Below are 17,863 nucleotides of genomic sequence, written 5' to 3' on the forward strand. Positions count from 1 at the left end.
ATGAATGATGGGGCGCGAGAAGCGTACAACAATTTCGGGCTGGACGAGGCAGAGAAAGTCATGAATGACGAAAACTGATACCTAAACTTTTTATATGAAAGTACAAACTTTTTGAATTTTAAAACGTTCATGCATCAAGAGTTGTAAAATTTGTTTGTTTTTATGTGAGTGAGTGGCACACTATATTCTTATTGAGAGGGGGCAGTGTGAGTGTCTTACGTATGTAAAAAAAAGGTGTACTAAAAACCTTGGGACTACTTTGGTAAAACATTTACTAAAAGATAATACATTTTGCGCACGGGCGGCTGCTATACTCTCACATCTGCAATATTGTACTCTTAACTTCATTTCAAATAAATTCAAACACTTTCATACCTTTTGGTTCTCTAAATACAAAATCTTAGTCGCCCTCTGGCCTCGTAATGAGTGAATGCTGCAGAAAAGAAGGAATTGTCAATTAAAAATTAATTTGATTTAAAAAAAAACGTTTTCGAACATTGCGTTCATCGTCAGGTTTACTTAAAACTGATTCACAATCGAATAAAATTATTTACAAAGTGAGTGAAATCTGTTTTTGTGGTCACAAAAGTTATCAATATTTGCGTAAGGACTGATAAAAAACCATTTTCTGAATAATTCAGCTCAAGATATTTTAGGAACTGAGGCGGAGGAGGGAGGGAGGGGTCATAATAGACCCAAGCCTTGTTTTTGTTGACCGTATTTTTGTTGACTCTATTTTTGTTCATATGGAATTTTCGGAACAATATTTTTTAGAACGATATGTCTGCCCCTGCAGAAAACGGAGAAAGGAAAAGGTATTCCTATACCTTGTCTCCAAACAATAAACCAATACACGAGCTGCCCGAGTTTTCAGAAATAGATACAGATGAAATTGACGTGTCATATGCTGGCCTAAAAGCAATCTCGTACTTTTTTGCCAACTACTGCGAAGTCCCCAGATCAGTAAGTAAATACGAGGGTAAATGTGCTATCTAACTACCCTAAAAACTGTTAAAATACGTAATTTACATGATTTTAAATTTAAAAAAATGAATTGAAAAACTACCTACTCGGCAGATTTTTCATTTTATTTTTTATATAAAATCTTATAAATTACACCATTTTTTTTAATTAATTGCTCTTGAACGAAGTTCATAGCAATTATTGTAAACGTGTGTGTCTTTTATGCAAAATTTTTGCTTGACAATTTGGATCTTTTCCGTTTGTGCCCCCCCAGTACGTTATGCTCCCCCCAGTGACAGAGCACGTGTCATTACATAGTAAATCATTATGTAAAAATATTGCACGTGCGTCTGGGGGTTGCAAATAATATGCACCCACTAAGCTGGGGGGGCACAAACGGAAAAGATCCGACAATTTTGACTGTTCGAATGACTTTTACGCCCTTGACTTTTTGCGTTTTGCGTGATCTAAAATTCTCTCTCAATCACAATTTCAAGCAGCTGAACTCAATTGGCGGCAATTTAATACTAAAATTCAAATGAAAAGTGCGCCGAAACTGGTGTCATTTTTTACTTTAAATCTTAATAGTGGTATATGTTAACCTCTAATGTGGTTATTTGAAGCCCACTATTGAACTTTTTAGTCGCATTTAGGCCCCCCCCCCCACTGAAGCAGACTGCAATTGAATAGAGCTCCCACTAGTCGTTCGAGAGCAATTCTTCCGACGTTTAGTCGGTTATGTTTTTTTTTCTAAATCGCTTGGACAGTAGTGTATAATATGTGCTATTCGGCTGTTTTAGAAAATGTTGAAAAAAAGGTGTAAATTACCTGTTTTAAACGCGAAAAAGTAAAATGAAAAAATCTGCCGATAGACAGTTTTCATTTTTTATTTGTTTTGAATCATGTAAATTACGTGATTTTTAACAATTTTTTTAGGGTGTTTGGATAGCACATATTACCGATACTGATGCGTTATGTCCCCAGATAGCAAATTATTGGGTCTTTCTCATTTTATTCTCGTATTTTGGTTTATTACGGTAATGGGGGGAGGGGTGGGGTCTACGTGTTATTGTTGGTGTCCAGACAAAATACTGAATGCCAATAAACATAATGTGACAAATTATCCAAAATATATTTAATATTTTTGTGTTGAAATTACCAGAACGATTATTTAGCATAATATTTAACTAGTGCTAAAAACGACCAATTTATCAAATTTTATGAATTGATGTCATATTTCAAATGCTTGGATGGTGTTAAGATAATATTTTTTGTTCTAATATCTTTAATCTATTGGTTGTAGTCTATTCTACTTGTTTCGAAAAAGAATTTTTGTTGTTTGCAGAAATTTAGCGAAAAAAATTCTGGCTGCGGTTTTAAACCCTCAATTTAAGCCCCGCGTATAATAGTAGTAGACATAGCTGTGTAGTAACTACTACGGGGAGAGACATTTCGACTTTTTGATAGAAAAACCACTTTGTGGAGGTGTTCTAAGGGTTATGGGAGGAGCAAAAATTGATGTAATTGCTATACACGCCTCAAATTGATCCTCGCGTGTAATTGAGCCACGATGGGCTGTAGCATCATGAGTAAGCTCAACGCTTACATCGGCTATGTAGTACCGATTGCTACGTATGCATGGCAATCATGCTCTCTGTCCCGGGCAAGCATGGAACAGCTTGAGAGAGTACAAGATCTGGCCACCAAATGGATACTTGGTACAGCGAAAACCATACTTGGTACAGTAAAAGCGAAACGGCTTGACCGAGACCTCAAGCCTTTATTGCTTTATATTGAAATGCATGACTTTCTTGTTTCTCTCTCTCTGATAAATAACCAGTATGACTTAAAAGATCATTACGAAAACACCAGACAGGCCAATAGAAGTGAATTCAAGATAGCCAAAAGTTGACTACGAAAAACGGATGAAAACTACTACTTCCGCCGTGCTAAACAGCTATACAATTACCTCATTCGTTTCAGTCCATTTTTTACATACTCCAAAATAAGACAACTTTGAAACACCTACAAAATTGTGAGATATCTTACACGGACGCAGACAATTGTACTTAGAAAATCCTATGAAGATGTGGATATTGCAATCCAATAAACAAAATTCTACTTACTCAATATTGGCAGTTATTGGGCAGATAAATGTACTTGAAAATACTATGCAGATGCCTATATTGCAATCCAATAAACAAAATTTGACTAACTCAATAAGGACATAACGTAAATGGGAGGTGAGCTGATTGCAACGTTTCTATATCGCCAAGGCTGTATGCTTTCTGAAAACTTGATGGGTTTTGAGGGTAAAATTTCTACTTCTTTTGTTTACTGTTTCAATCTCATTGAAGATCGAGTCGTTCACTTGCAGCTTACTTCGGCTCTTCTGATTTACTTTTTCCGTGACTCTTAAAATGAATACATTTCTTCTCTGGTTCTTTGGTTATTCGTGGATTTGTTCCAAATAATGTTAGGGGTTGCCCAGGTTTGGAATACATAATTTTTAAATTTCTGCCTAATAGCACATTGTTTGAATTTCATTTATTGATTTGGCGCACAGTTGTGTAGGAGAATATTTCTGGCCGTTTACTATTTACCAGTGGAATCTGTTGATCCGTGTTAGGGTTCCTGGCGGCATTGAAATAAACTAAAATTTTTCTTAAAAAAAGAATGGAAAAAAAATTGATCTCAGACTAATAAATCAATTTAACTATAATTTTTACATCAGACCCACAAATGCTAAGTCCTTGTAGAAACTTTTCACACAATCACTCCTTCTAGGACTTTCGTTCTTAGCACTTGATGCATGGATTTTCAAAGTATTTCTTACAATTTTTCGATGTGAAAAATTATCTGTGATTTTGGGCCGTTAATTGGCAAATCTTTCCTTTAAGTAGCTGAAGATTTGCTTAAGGATTCTTAATGATTAATTGTACATGTGCTGCAGTATCGGTAATTTTGGTTTCTGTGCTTATATTCTGCGAGTTTTGATAAACGTTATTGGATGGGAATTTGATTGCTCTGTAAATGGTGATCCTAGTGTCTCTAAGTTGTTGAGACAATTCTTTCAGTACCTGCAACAGATTTTAATGACTCCCAAAATGGAAATATTTTTGTGCAGACGATTTTTAACGAATTAGTAGATACTTTAGTAGTGATTATTAGATACGAATTAGCAGTACAAAATGACAAATACCGATTTGACACACAGGGCTGTATAAATGGATAGTTTGTCTCCTTCTGGCCATTATATTATGACCAGTCTAATTGATTTTTTTCTACATTACGAAGGAGGACGATACAGATCCATCTAATTTTAGTCGCATTTCAATAGTCGGTAATTGTCCTGAATATCAGTTCCTTTTTACTGAATCGTGAGATGTGAGTTTGCTTCATTGTATTTTTAGTTGTGTTCATTATGTAATTACGCGTTGTGCACGGCGGAAAAAAATCACGAATTCAAACACCATCTTAATTTCGCTAAACATCAAACTGTTACTGTAAACTTGACATTCGAGTTGATTACTTTTAATCTGCGAGCACTATTTTTATTTCTGAAGTGTTGACATAGATAAGAGTTTCATTTTGGAATTCCATTGTGGAAAATGTTCAATGGGAGTTTGTGGGAAAGGATGATATTTAAAGTATTTCGTAGCAACAGTTTTACAAGATCACATATGTTGCTTTCAAGTAAGGGAAACGATGCGTCAACCGAAATTTCACGCATCACTTATCTAGTGTCTTTTTTATCCTTTTTGAGGAATCTTTTTGGATATGGTGCAAAATAAACGATAAGTTTTGATATGCATTTAGCAATAGACTGTCGATAGTAGTTGCTATTAAGTGTCGCTATTCTACTTATAATTATCGGAAGAGATCATCAAAGGCCAGGTTTATGCATTAGAGAATGTTGATCAAAAATGCACTTATTTGGAGTTTCTGACCGGATATATAATCTTATGGAGATCCAGTTTTGCCATTTTTCAACTCTACAAAAGGCAATCGTTCTTTTATTCCTTGCATCTCTCCTGAACGTCCCAACTGTTTCCGAAGCCAGAGGCAGCGTATTTGGAGATGTGCTAGACTGGATTATAGACGTTGCGCAAGATCTTGAACTGTCAGTTTACCCCGGAACCCACTACTGCGGACTGCAATCATCCAAGGAGAAACGAGAGCCGGAATCGGAGCTGGACCATTGCTGCTATTACCATGACCAATGCTCTAAATATGCAATTTGGGCACATACCACTAAGTATGGTATCCTAAACAGCCATAGCTACCCGATCCACCCCTGCGAGTGTAACGAGAGATTTGTGAAGTGTTTACATCAAATTGATTCCGTGAATGCAGGTGTTGTGGCCAATTTGTATTATGATCTAGTCGGTGAATGTATTGAGCGAAACTCGACCAGTGGTGATTATTGTTGTCTAGTGCAGCAAAAAATTCCTCCTATTTGAGATCAACTGGGAATGGTTTCCTTTCCCCTGTTAGAATATAACCCTCTACATTGAAGATTTTTTCACCTCTATAGTAATTATGAGTTGTGGTGGCTAGTGCCATCTCTTATTAGGCTATGCACATTGTCATTGAACTTAGAAATTTGTGCACGGGGGAAGGGGAAAGATCCATCAATGACGGCTGTTGAACGTATTCGAAATATCAATGACAGAGTAGTTGTAATCAGAAATATAATATACGCAACAATTTTATCGTCTTAACAACAGTCGTTTTTAATAGATAGCTTTTCTAATCAATAGTAGACTTCGCGTGCAGAAGTCAAGCTTAACTAATTGAAAGTACCATACCATCTAAGCCTTCGAAATGTTTCGAGGTCGTTGAATTTTATCAATTTTGCACCACTAGAGTTATTAGTTCTTTTAAAATAAAACTAGTAAATAACTGCCGAAATATCACCTTTAATCGTTTTGTAAATAGTCATTTTTCTGGTGGATTCTGATTTCTCAGCTGCAAAACCAGAGCTAGAGGTCGTAATGTGGAGTTGCCCTGTTTTCGAGCTAGCTCTGGTCTCAGAAAGAGTTAACACACCTTTTGATCACACCTTTTATTTCATGGAAGACTGCGTGATATCATTAACCCATCAGGTGTATATTACTTTATTAGGAAATGTTTTTTTACTTGTCCATTTTAACTGAATCGGGTTTTGAATGTTTCAATTTCGTAACCATGATTTTCGCAATTATAGGGGTGATTTTGGACGTCTTTGGACTCGATGAGTCGTTTTACTTGTCATTTTACCACACTCCTTCACCACATAAACTGTGACTTTTTCTGTTTTCGAACATGATATCGTTTTCAACACTGGGCAGTAACTTGACGACAGCGCGTAGCTTCTAATACAATACTTAGGAACCGCTGGTATTATTTAAAGTCTGATTTTTTACCACATCTGCTCCTGTCCCCCCCCCCCCCAATTATCGCTATCTTCGGGTACCCGCAACTGCAACTATCCCACTGATTGACACCAACCTTCCCAGCCATTAACACTGAAAAGTGAAAATGTTATGTCAGCCTTTTAAAAAACGATCTACAGTTAAATTAGGCAACATAATTTTGTTTGTTCTTTGATTCGCACTAGTCGTTAAACCTCTTCTATTATTATACCGACCATGTTATGCTATATTTGCCTGATTCTTTTATTAGCTAATCGATTTTGAGTTTTTTGGCGAGAAATGGCTTTCTGTTAGACCCCTTGGTTATTAAAATGATGCGCAGTACTGTTGCTTCGCTAGTCTCAAACAGTTTGCTTCGTCGAAAGGGCCGATGGGCTCGTTTTATGATATAAGGAGTTTTATATATCTTTTTTAGAAACCTCATTATTTTTGTTGCATCTCAATTTTTTGGTTACTCTACGGTTGCATTCCTCCTAAGTTTAAGCTAGCTACAACCAAAGCCCGTCCTCGTCTGTTGTGTGAGAGCAATTCGTCACAGTTTTACCTAAAGTTGCATCAGTCGAAACGTTTTAATTGGCTTTAATTGCAAACATTAGGATGCTTTTGAAACGTTTCCTATCTGTGCACTGAATTTGCATAAATGACAATTTTAAGTCAGTTTCTCTTAATAATTAAATAAATTTTGACCGAGCATTTTATTTGAAAGAATGTTCGAGGTTTGATATTATTAGGAGGCTAGACAAAAGTTGAAAGCTTCAGTTGGCAGATCCCTCATCATTTCCTCTCTAGAGCTTGCGACATGGCATTATTTTCAAACTCATGAGTTTTGCGGACCAATTTTCTTCCAAAATTCATAATTGAGTAAACATATTGTCAGAGCTGACACATGCAGATCTTACTAGAAATTCCATATAGTCTAAGAGAAAATTTTCAAACGCTTTCTGGTATCCTATGATCTGTATACATTTATCAAGAAAGTTTTATCGAATCGGATTTTTTTGACTCTAGTTGATGTAAGTAATAAAATCGACCTCTTAAAATTTGCTATCTTTTGAAACAATTTTTTTTGGAAAAGCGTAGCTGAACTAAATAACTGGAGTCCTTCAGAAACTATGTTATCCTCTATGTTCGAATCCTTTGATCTTTTGTTGTTTTTAAACTCTCAGTAAGTTTTCCTAAATTTGAATCACGAGGTGGAATTGAGGTTTTGTCAATCAACTTTTTTATTAGAATCTAATATCGGAGACAAATTTGATTTCTTTTTAAATTCAAAAAGCCTGAAATAACTTTTTTGAAAATTGTTTGGTCTTCTGTAGGTGTATTTCTCATTAATTAATTGCTCTCAAACGAAGTTTGTAGCAATTATATTAGTCCTGTCAGTCTTTTTTTATGCGATTTTTCGCACGACCAATTTTTCGTCTGACGCTTTTTGACTTCGTCCTCAAAAGTGGGATAAACAGGTAGCGCCCAGCGGGCATTAAGTGCTCTTAGAGCCTTTCAGCTCTGTTTCACAGCTCAAACTGTTCTGGAGACTTATACTTATGTTGTGAAGGGCGGCTCTTAGAGGTTGAGACCCCCCCCCCCCCCCCCCCTGTTGACCCCCCCTTTTGCCTCCACCCCCCACCGCGCTGTTGCCCTCCAACCCAGTGTTGCCCCCCATCAGCCCCCGTGCACACACCACCCCCCCCCCCCCGTGGCTAGCTACTGACGAAGCCAGCCGGTCGTTTGAGAGCAATTCGCCCGACGTTAGTCGGTTATGTTCTATATTTGTATAAAGCCTATCACGATTCCGAAGTAGCAATTCTGTTTTTTGAAATGAGAAAACAAACCATGAGCTGCCAAAATTGTTCATTGCGTAAACTTAAGCAATTTTGGTTCCATCTTTGATATTTGCGTTTTTTAATTTGCCCACGATGGAAATTTGATGCAGTTTTTGTAAACATGTGTTTTTATGCAGAATTGTTTTGACGGTTTTTGTGCTTTTTTTAGAACATTCTTTCACTTCTTGAGTGATTTTTTCACACTTTGGTTCTTAATTTTTGAGTTGCCCTCTTTGTTAAAAGCAGCAGTGAGCGCCCTCAAAACATTAATAAGCTACACTACTTCTAAATAAATTGCCCAGGCCTGTCGTTTAAGAGCATTTCATCCGACTAGTTTATGTTGATCAATTTTTTTTGCCAAGATTATGTGACCTACATTTTTGTGGTATTTTTAGCCGAGAAAGTTTATAAATCTTTTCTTAGCAAGTGGAGAAATCGGGAATTAATTGTTGGGGGATGGGATATATAGGCGAGAGCTTGATTAGGCGAAGCCAATTCTTCTATTCATGAAGCGAAAATAAGGTGAAAGCCAATAAAATCTTTTATTGGCGGTACTTCAAAATCTACTTGACTTCTTCTTCTTCTTCTTCAGGATCCGTGTAGCCCCTCCCGGGCTAATATGGATAAATCCCCGCGTGTTTCACCAATTTGATTAGGTTCCTTGGGTTATTGATAAAGTGGTCTTTTGGCTCCTCGTTTCCCATCATCCGATGTCGTAGGCTCGCCCCTCGTTGACAAACCTTCATGACGTGTTCAGCAGTGTGGGGTTCGTCGCAGTCAGGGCAACGGTCCGATTCTGTCGCCCCAAATCTTCTGAGGGTTGCCCTGTCTAGCAGGCTGTGGCCTGACATGAGTTGGTTCCATATGGTTTGGTCTCTTCTCCTGTCAAGCTTCCTCGCTTTGAAGATCCTGGCTGCACCTGCGTAGAACTTCAGAGTTTCCCTCCTTGCGTCCAATTTGATAGCGGTCGTCGCCGTTTAAAGAGTGATTGGCCTCTTTTCTGGTTCCAGTGTTGTGGCGGCATTTGCTACTCGGTCGGCCTCTTCGTTGCCTTGTACTCCACAGTGCGAAGGGATCCAAACTATCTGGGTTCCAGGGCATACGGCTAACTTGCTCCAGATTTGTCTACCTAAACTGCACCTTTGTTTTTCCGGTCCTTCTTCCAAACGTTCCACTGCTGATAGTGAGTCGGTGAGTATCCTGACCGTTTGTGGTGTCCAGTTGCGCTGAAGATGTTCTAGGGTCATGTTGATTGCTGTCATCTCGGCCGTGAAGGAGGAGCAGAATAATCCTGCGCTTGTCTTCAATTCCTCTCTTCCCGATTCTCTGATGACAACTGCTCCAGCCCCACCGTGTCCTTTGTCCACTGATCCATCTGTCCAAACCTGTGTGTCACAGGGAGGGAGTGACGCAAGAAACTCTTCGGTTATCTTTCTTTTCTCTGTATCCTCATCGTTTCTTTTCAGTCTCCTCGTAAGGTCGGTGTGAAAGGAGGCCTGGTGGGGGCGCTGTTCCCAGGGCGGGCTGTCTGCTACAACAAGAGGCTCTCGGTCCATTGTGTCGAGCTTCGTTGCACTCTCGGGTTCCAGTGCAATCCTCCTGAAGCTCCCACGGAATTCTCGCTGGTCGTCGGCAGACTTCCTCTTCCCGGTCTTCTTCCATGCTTCGTGTGTTTTGCTCCTCAGTCTTGGTATTGTGTTTCTGCTCGCTGTGCCGTGTGCCGGTACTCCCTCGTCCAATCTTAGCATCTTCTCACGTAGGCATCCTGCTCGCTTTTTGGCGATGATTCTTAAGGGCTCCAGTTCGGCGCACGCAAGGAGTTCTTGTTGGCTAGTAGGATGTAGACAACCGGAAACAACTCTAGCACATTTGTTTTGCTGGCTCTCCATAAAATCCCTTGTCGATGGTTGTGCCATGTTCATCCACGTACTGCTAGCATAGTCCGCCACCGCTCTTGTGGTTGCTATATATGCCGTACGTAGGTTGCGCTGTGTTGCTCCTGTGTTCTTGTTTGCGATTGCTTGTAGTGCTTTTCGCCTCGTTGCCATCTTCCTTGCCACGTCCTTGGCATGTTCTCGGAATGTCAGTTGTGGGTCAAGCTTGATGCCTAGGAAGACAGGGTTTTTGCAATATGGAATCTCATTTTCTCCGATCAGCAGCTTTAATTTCTTTTTTGCATTATTCTCCGCTGGGTCGAGGGTTATGATGGTGTAGTTGCATTTCTCTGCACTCATGAGCACTTTCCATTTCCTGCACCAACGTTCCGTCGCTGTTAGGGCTGGTTGAAGGGCCTCTTTTGCTTCGTCCAGCGACCTCGAGGTGGCCATTAATGCTGTGTCGTCGGCAAACTGGCTCACTGCCACTGATGCAGATGCCTCCTCTATCTCTCCCGGCAGATTGTTACAGTAAATGAGCCAGAGTGTGGGTGCCATGACTGATCCCTGCGGCAGTCCTTCTCTGAAGACCCGTTCCGAGCTCAGTTTTTCATTCCACAGTACTCGTCCTCGTCGGTCGTCCAAGAAAGCTTTTGTCCATCTTGTCAAGCAAGTTGGGATTCCGGACTTCTGCATCTTCAGGTATAGCGCATTTTTCCATACTCTGTCATACGCTCTGCTGAAGTCCAGCAAGGTAACTACTGATCTCTTGGGCTTCTTTTCCTCCAGTCCGTCAAAAGCATCTTGGACGATACGGGCGATTTGCTCTTCGGTGCTCCTGTTTTTCCGAAATCCTGCTTGGCAAGGTGCGAGAATCTTCTTCGACTCAAGCAGATAGACGATCCTCGTTACGACCATTCGCTCCATCAGTTTGGCAATACAGCTTGTGAGGGCTACGGGTCGGTAACTCCCTGGATCTTCTTTCGGTTTCCCCTTCTTGTGTACCGGGATGATGATCGACTTCTTCCAAGCGCTGGGGACTTCCTTTGCTTCCAACGACCGGTTTACAAGTTGAAGCAGTCGGCACCGGGCGTTGGGCCCTAGGTGCTTAAGCATCTCATTTGCAACCTCGTCTCCTCCTGGTGCTTTTCCCACTTTCAGACTCTTGATTGCCGTGTTGAGGTTCGTCATTGTGAAAGGGCCACATGCGCCGTCTCGGCACTCACAGGGGGCACGAAGACCATTAAGTGCTGCGCGGTTGACTTCCTTATCCTCTGAGCGCCTTTCCACTCTCGACACCTCCGCATAAGTTTGACAGAAGAGGTCTGCTTTCTGGGCGTCCGTGACCGCGTCTCTCGCTGGCAATCCGGTCCTCCTATCTGTTCTCCTGATTGCGCACGGATCCCTAGAAACTCTTCCTTGTCCCCTGAAATTCTTCAGTGTCCTGAACAAGTCTGTCTCTACCGTCATCTTGCTGCATCTGTCTTCCCAGAATCTCTGTTTCTCCTTGCGGATCTCCTTTACTGCGGCATTCCTCTTTTCTTTGTAGATCTTTACGTCATTTTCGCTCCTGGTGGCTTCAGCAGCCTTCCTCGCCTGGTTCCTCTCTTTCACGAGGTTACTACATTTAGCGCTCCAGAAGGGTTTCCTTCGTTGGTTTCTTGCCCCCTTGGGAATTGTCTCCTTGGCGGCTTGGAGGATTTCCTTACTGAATCGTTCATTCAGCTTGGCGGCATTGTCTTTGTTGTAATCCTCAATGCTCTCCAGTTTGCTCCGAAATGCCTTCCAGTCAGCCTTTCCGAAGACCCATTTTGCTTTTCCTCGGGGGAGTGGTCGGTTCTGGCGTCCGATGTTGAAGCTTATGGGGAGATGGTCCGAGCCAAGGTCTTCTAGGGTTCTCCACGAGTCTCTGACCATGTCGATTGTGTCCTCTGAGCACAGGGTTACATCGGGTGAAGATTTGCCTCCGGTGCTCGGATTTGTCCTGGTGTGTTCGACTTCATTGTTGGCGGCTTCAAGCCCTCTCTGCAGCATCCACTCCGACATTTCTTCTCCTCGAGTGTCCTCGCTTTGGTGGGTATCCCAAGCTGCGTGGGCATTTACGTCGCCCGCAATGATGAGCTTCCTTCCACTCGGGAGTCGGTCCAGGTCTCTCCTCCAATCCACTTCTGCCCTGGTGTTCTCAGGGGGTATGTAGACGTTGACCACTCTCAAATTCTGGTCTCGCAGGTTAGTTGTCACGAAATCCGTCCATGCCTCGTCGCCTGGCTCCTCTTCCACGCTGTAGGCGACGTCCTCTCTCACCAGCGTGACCACCCCGCCCCTGGCTTTGTCGTCGTAGGTTCTCCCGTCCTTCCGCCCGGCAACACTGTATCCAGGGGGTGGTTTGTAGTCAGCTCCTTTCCTCAGGTGAGTCTCCTGTAAGAGCACTATCGCTGGCTTCTTCTTGTTGAGGAGGTTGGCTAGTTCGGTGTGGCGTGCCCAAATGCCATTGCAGTTTAGCTGCATGGCGTCCAAGTTCTGTCCCTCTTCCTTTTTCTTCTTCTTGGGAGTGGGGGGCTCGGCTGTCGCTATGCGTATACACTCACTGCATTGGAATTCCTTCGATTCGTCTGCGTTCGCACATCTGAAGTGGGTCCACCTTCCACAGGTCTTGCATCCAATGCATGTATGCAGGCATTTCTCATTGCATATGGTGCATGGCCAGTCTGCTGCTGTGCATTCTAGACACACATACTCTTTTGGCGCGTTCCTGGCCGTCACTTTTGCACATTTGAGGTGGGTCCACTTGGTGCATCCGACACATCTGATTGAGCTCCTGTTGGCGTTCTTGGAGCATATCGGGCATGGATACTTTGGGGGTCCCGGGTTTTTCTCCACGTCTCCACATCTGTCCAGTGGAGTCCTCAGGGATCTAGGTGCGCCAGCACGCTGCTCTCGGAGTGGGGACGCTGGCCTTGTCCACTCCTTGCCCAAAAACCCGATTCGTTGATGGAACTGGCGGGGGCCTGTTTCGGAGAAATTCTGTCGCAACGTCGTTTCCTCCGCTGCTTCTGTTGGCCCGGCGTATACGGATTCTCCATGCCAACATCTACTTGACTCTATAAAGTACTCAAGTGACCCAACAATTGTTTTTACATGCAAATTAGTTTATAAAGTTCTTGAAAAAATTATCCTATTTTCTCAAACTATTACTTCAACAACCCTTGAGGATATCCGATAAAATAATATGATCAATATATATGTATAAAGCCGTTGACTGTTTTTTTTGTGAGCTATTGACATGTAAAGTCAGTAGTGAGGGACACATAAGTGCTTAATAGCGTCAAGTGGTTTTTAAGGTATTGTCATCAATGTGTTTTCGCTCAATTTCCGCAAATTATTAGTTCAAATTTCTCCCTAATGGCTACAAAACTTTGCGTCGACTATTCGATCTTTCGCCGGGAGTACTTGAGTGACCAAAGAATTTGGTCGCCGGAAACATTTTGCTTCGTTTTTTCTTGAGTTAGAAGGCTGAACTTACGGAGAGTCCTTGCAGTACCAAGTGTAGAGTTTTTACCCGGCCAACTTTGTTTAATCCTTTGTAATCCTCCTTCCTTTTAAAACTTTATTGAAGTCAAACTTCTGAGATAATTTGCACAACTATTCTATCGAAATATTATTGTATACTTTTAATCGTAGTCTGTTCTTGTCCTTTTAAGGTTGATGATAGACAATTTTTTAAATCGTCCGCCTTGCTTTTCATGAAATTTTTGCGCATTTCAGATTTAAACACTCTTACCTATGGACTTCAAGTTCTTCGAGAATTTTAAGCTATTTAATGAAGCTGAGAATTTTCGGCGGATTAATGGTTCGCCGTTTTTATCCGATATTTTCAGCTATAGTTCGCATTACTAGGATATTATAAGATGACGATAGTTTGGTATTGGAATGTGTATGTATGTAGGAGTTTATGCTGTGTATTCGAGAGGAGAACGGAGACATGAGACAGTGTCTGCCAGAGGGCAAACAGGTCACTCAGTGTGGACATGAACTGCTCAGTCAAATCAAGGCAAACTGTGCTGAGGAGTTCACAGAACATGCCGACTGTATTCACAGGTGAGATTTGTCACAGGTAGGGGGAGGGGGGTGCGAGTGTTCAGGTTTATTTGATGAGTTGGTTGATTTAACTAGCTGGGTCATTATGTTTAATATATAATAAATAACTAAAGATGATTGGTCATTTGATATTTTTGAACATGTAGTCATTTAACCTTAGTTATGCTGGTTAATTTACTTGTTTCCTTAAAAAACTAATCAACCGCATAAATGTTGAATTGGCTCTAGACAAAATTAGAACTTTGATGCAAATGCACGTCTGAACGTTTGATTGGCGACATTGAGTTTGTGTATGCTCTGAAATTGAATTCTTTAAAATATACAGCACCTCCGTATTATTATTTGTCTATAATTGTTAGTTTTTTGCACCGCCTATTTCCTAGCTAAGTTTAGTTTAATGCAAAAATACCTGGTCAAAATTATTATGACCTGTTGATTCTTACTGTAAGCTTGTTTGCTAGTCCTTGAATTTTTGAAAGATGGTGTTGATTTTTTAGAGGAAAGATGGGCTACCAGAGGCACTGCAGGAAAACACAATGGCCCTTGGAGAATTGTATTGTGGACAAACTGGGAATTGAGAAACTGGGATTGGGTGAAGTACAAAAGGTATGTACTAAAGAATCTTCATTGTGCCAGGGTAAAAATTGGGGTTCTTATTTTTTTCACCTAGATTCCTTTAACCGCGCATATTTTAACACCATATCATTTCACCCCTCAAGCATGTGTTCTCATAATTAAGCGAATAATAGCCCAAGTTTTGTGGTAGTTTCATATCAAGACCCACGGGCCATTGCCATGTTCCACGAGAAATGGGAAAACGATTATAGTACCAATATTAAGTATCAATTATATAAATGATTAAAATCGGATCGAAATGATAAGGGGTTAAACAAATTTGAGTTAACTAAAAAGCGAGACGCCAAAAATTAATTCGGTTTCTTGACTGAATCTTTTTAAAATGACACCGGAGCGACAAAAATTGTTACGAGATTTTTAGACTTAGTTTTTCAATTGAACGTAGAATCGAAAGAGATCATCAAGCTGATAAATTGATTTTCATTTTGATTCTTAATAGCGTGTGAACAGCAACGATTGAATCAAGATTTGCTTGAATTGATCTGCTCATCTCACAACTATAGCTTTCTGGAACCTAACCTGAATGAGGCGAGAACCTAACTAACCATCCATTGATAATTCTGTCGTGTGAAACATGTGACTGCATTGCATTCCGCATGTTACGAAAATGATCAAACACCAATAGTTGCTAAATGTTGCTTAACCCCGATAAGGTACGTAAAACCAATTTTGTGTGAAATGGTCAAATTGTTGCGATACACATGTAGTTACCAATAAAGCAGGATAGGTGTGTAAGTCAGTGCTTAGAATTCTATTAACTGATGTGTATTTGTCTCTAGTACCGAGTGATGGAGAGTAGCCGACCTCGTTTCGACCACGAGACATTGCGCGTGAACAAAAAGCCGACTGCACCCTACGAGACCAAACTAGACCCCAATTACCAGCCACCCGGTGGATGGATGGCTAATCCGTTCTTCAGATTTTGAGAAAGAAACAGACCTTTTTGCCATATATACAATATTAATCTTAGTTGGGATAAAATGGAGAAAAACCTGGCACAATTTACTGAATCGATTACTGTAGAACAGTGAATTTACTGTATCAAAACTGCTGTTTTTATTTCAACAAAAATTGGCTAAGAAGAGTAGAAAGATGTTTTCCTTCACAACTTTTGAGGAGTGTCAATGAATTTTCGGTTCAGTTAATGAAAAAATACAAAAATTCGAGAAAAACTTTCCAATGATGTTGTCCAATAACTCAGCAATCGTATAGATCAAAAAGGCTGAATAGAGACACAAATCAAGTACGCTTGTAAACTAAGCACATACAGCTGCTTTTTGATACTTGATAATAGTTCCGTTCGGTCTCGTTTCAAGTTATTGGTATATCGAGATAAGGAAAAGCAATAGCCGAATGAACACTAACCAGGTGGTGTTAAGAGTATTATGAAAACAACAACAATTACCCCATAGCTCAATAAAAAGCTCGCGTGAGTAATTCAGAACACCGATTACTTTTTATTGATGCTATGTTTTGCCTGAATTCCTCCCTCCCCAGATTTTAACGATGGTCCTTATTTTGGGCAGGAAATTAGCTTAAGATTCTCTAACTATTCTGAGCAGCTTTAGCTACAATATAAACGCATGTTTTGTCAAACTTAATGTTTTTGATGTGTCTGAATATTGGAGTTAAGCACACGCTTTTCAGGCTGCATTGAATATGTATACTGAAAGTCAGCTTTACATAGGGTAATCTGGTAAGTTACAGTTATGTATTATCTGACTTCCATTAGTAGGCAAGACCACTAGCCAAGGAGATCAATGGTGTAAAAAACATTTTCCAAAGTTTTATCGGAATACAGCATTAGGCCTACAGTAGCCTGTTCTCAGCTGCCCTTTTATTATTCCCCACATTTCAGACTGATCTTTTTGAGCAACATTGCTCTTTTTTGGTGACTATTGCCACTTTTTTGTGTCTGAAACTTTCACGTGGTACCGTCATTGCAGCCAACATTGGTCAGGCTATGGTCAACCTGAAGCTATGGTTAAGTAAGAGCTCATCCTTACACAGACAGCTTCACGGAGGCAGGGGATTGAACTCTCAATCATTGGCGTGTGAATCACACTTCTTACCTCTCGGCTATCACGCCACAGCTCTCGGCTATCACGCCACGAAGGTTTGCTAAGTTATTTAACGTTCAGTATATTTACTTGCTCTCTATTGCAGTTAGAAGCAATTGTTGAAGATGTGTAACTGTTTTATGATAAATTATTGCCTGGAGGATTTCAATTTTCAAGTGACTTATTTCCTTGTTTTTTTTTGAGTTTTGGGTAATTTAAATTGGTCTCCCAATCCCAAACTTCAAACTTATGGACAGCTGAATACTGCCAAAAAAATTCGATTGAAAGTGCCGATAATTTGGTTAAATTTTCACTTGAAATCTTCAAGAACCTCTATTGACATTCGAAACCGGAGAGCTTCTAGCCCAAATCATCTACCTCCATCAGCAGCGCGCGCACCCACAAATGTACGCGCACACATGAGGGCAAAAAACGTGAAGAAAGCTAGGTAAGTAAGAGTAGTGCCATATTAAAATCGAAATGCATATTTCCAAAAAGCAACTTGATGTTTGGACAATTACACTTGCTTTTAAATAGCATTGCTACCATGATTTCTCCCTTTTACTGAACACAAGCCAGAGAAAAAGATTTAGTAGGAAATGCGCTGAACTTCGAGTAAAATCAACGTGTTCTCAAATTTACAAATTTTGCATTTGAACTTTAAAAAACTTTAAAATAAATTGATTATTGAATTTTTATGGGAGAAAAAAATGCAATTATTGTAAGATTGCAATTTGATAGACTATAAAGAATTTTTTTAAAATTAATTTTGATAATTTGATTTTAAAAATTTATGCACTTGGACACAAAGAAGATAAAGACTATATTACAAAAATAAAAAATTTGGGCTCAAACACCGACCAAATGTTAAAGAAGAATCTAATTGAAAAATTATGAGCTTTTGATGACAAATCTTATCAGTATTGAAAGCTACGTCTCCTTTATTAAATGTATCACGACTGAGCTAGAAATTAAAGATTTTAGTGCATAGTTAA

At 40.3% G+C, this 17,863-nt stretch overlaps 1 protein-coding gene across 1 annotated transcript; it reads left to right on the forward strand.

Moving 5' to 3' along the window:
• The first annotated feature begins 752 nt into the window (after positions 1-752).
• On the forward strand, positions 753-15,858 carry LOC142339744 (NADH dehydrogenase [ubiquinone] 1 alpha subcomplex subunit 8-like). The gene is made up of 4 exons (XM_075389995.1): positions 753-963; positions 14,021-14,172; positions 14,670-14,778; positions 15,588-15,858. The coding sequence occupies exons 1-4, from the start codon at positions 781-783 to the stop codon at positions 15,732-15,734; spliced, it is 591 nt and encodes a 196-aa protein (XP_075246110.1). The 5' UTR covers positions 753-780; the 3' UTR covers positions 15,735-15,858.
• Positions 15,859-17,863: the final 2,005 nt, after the last annotated feature.

This window comes from Convolutriloba macropyga, chromosome 5 (assembly GCF_964194025.1).
Source record: "Convolutriloba macropyga chromosome 5, txConMacr16.3, whole genome shotgun sequence".
NCBI classification, from domain to species: domain Eukaryota; kingdom Metazoa; phylum Xenacoelomorpha; order Acoela; family Convolutidae; genus Convolutriloba; species Convolutriloba macropyga.

Excerpts from the sequence above, each read along its gene's own strand:
- LOC142339744 (XM_075389995.1), top strand. The coding sequence starts at position 781 with ATGTCTGCCCCTGCAGAAAACGGAGAAAGGAAAAGGTATTCCTATACC. Across the intron at positions 964-14,020 it reads ACTGCGAAGTCCCCAGATCA|GAGTTTATGCTGTGTATTCG; the intron begins GTAAGTAAATAC and ends GTATGTATGTAG. Across the intron at positions 14,779-15,587 it reads GATTGGGTGAAGTACAAAAG|TACCGAGTGATGGAGAGTAG; the intron begins GTATGTACTAAA and ends ATTTGTCTCTAG.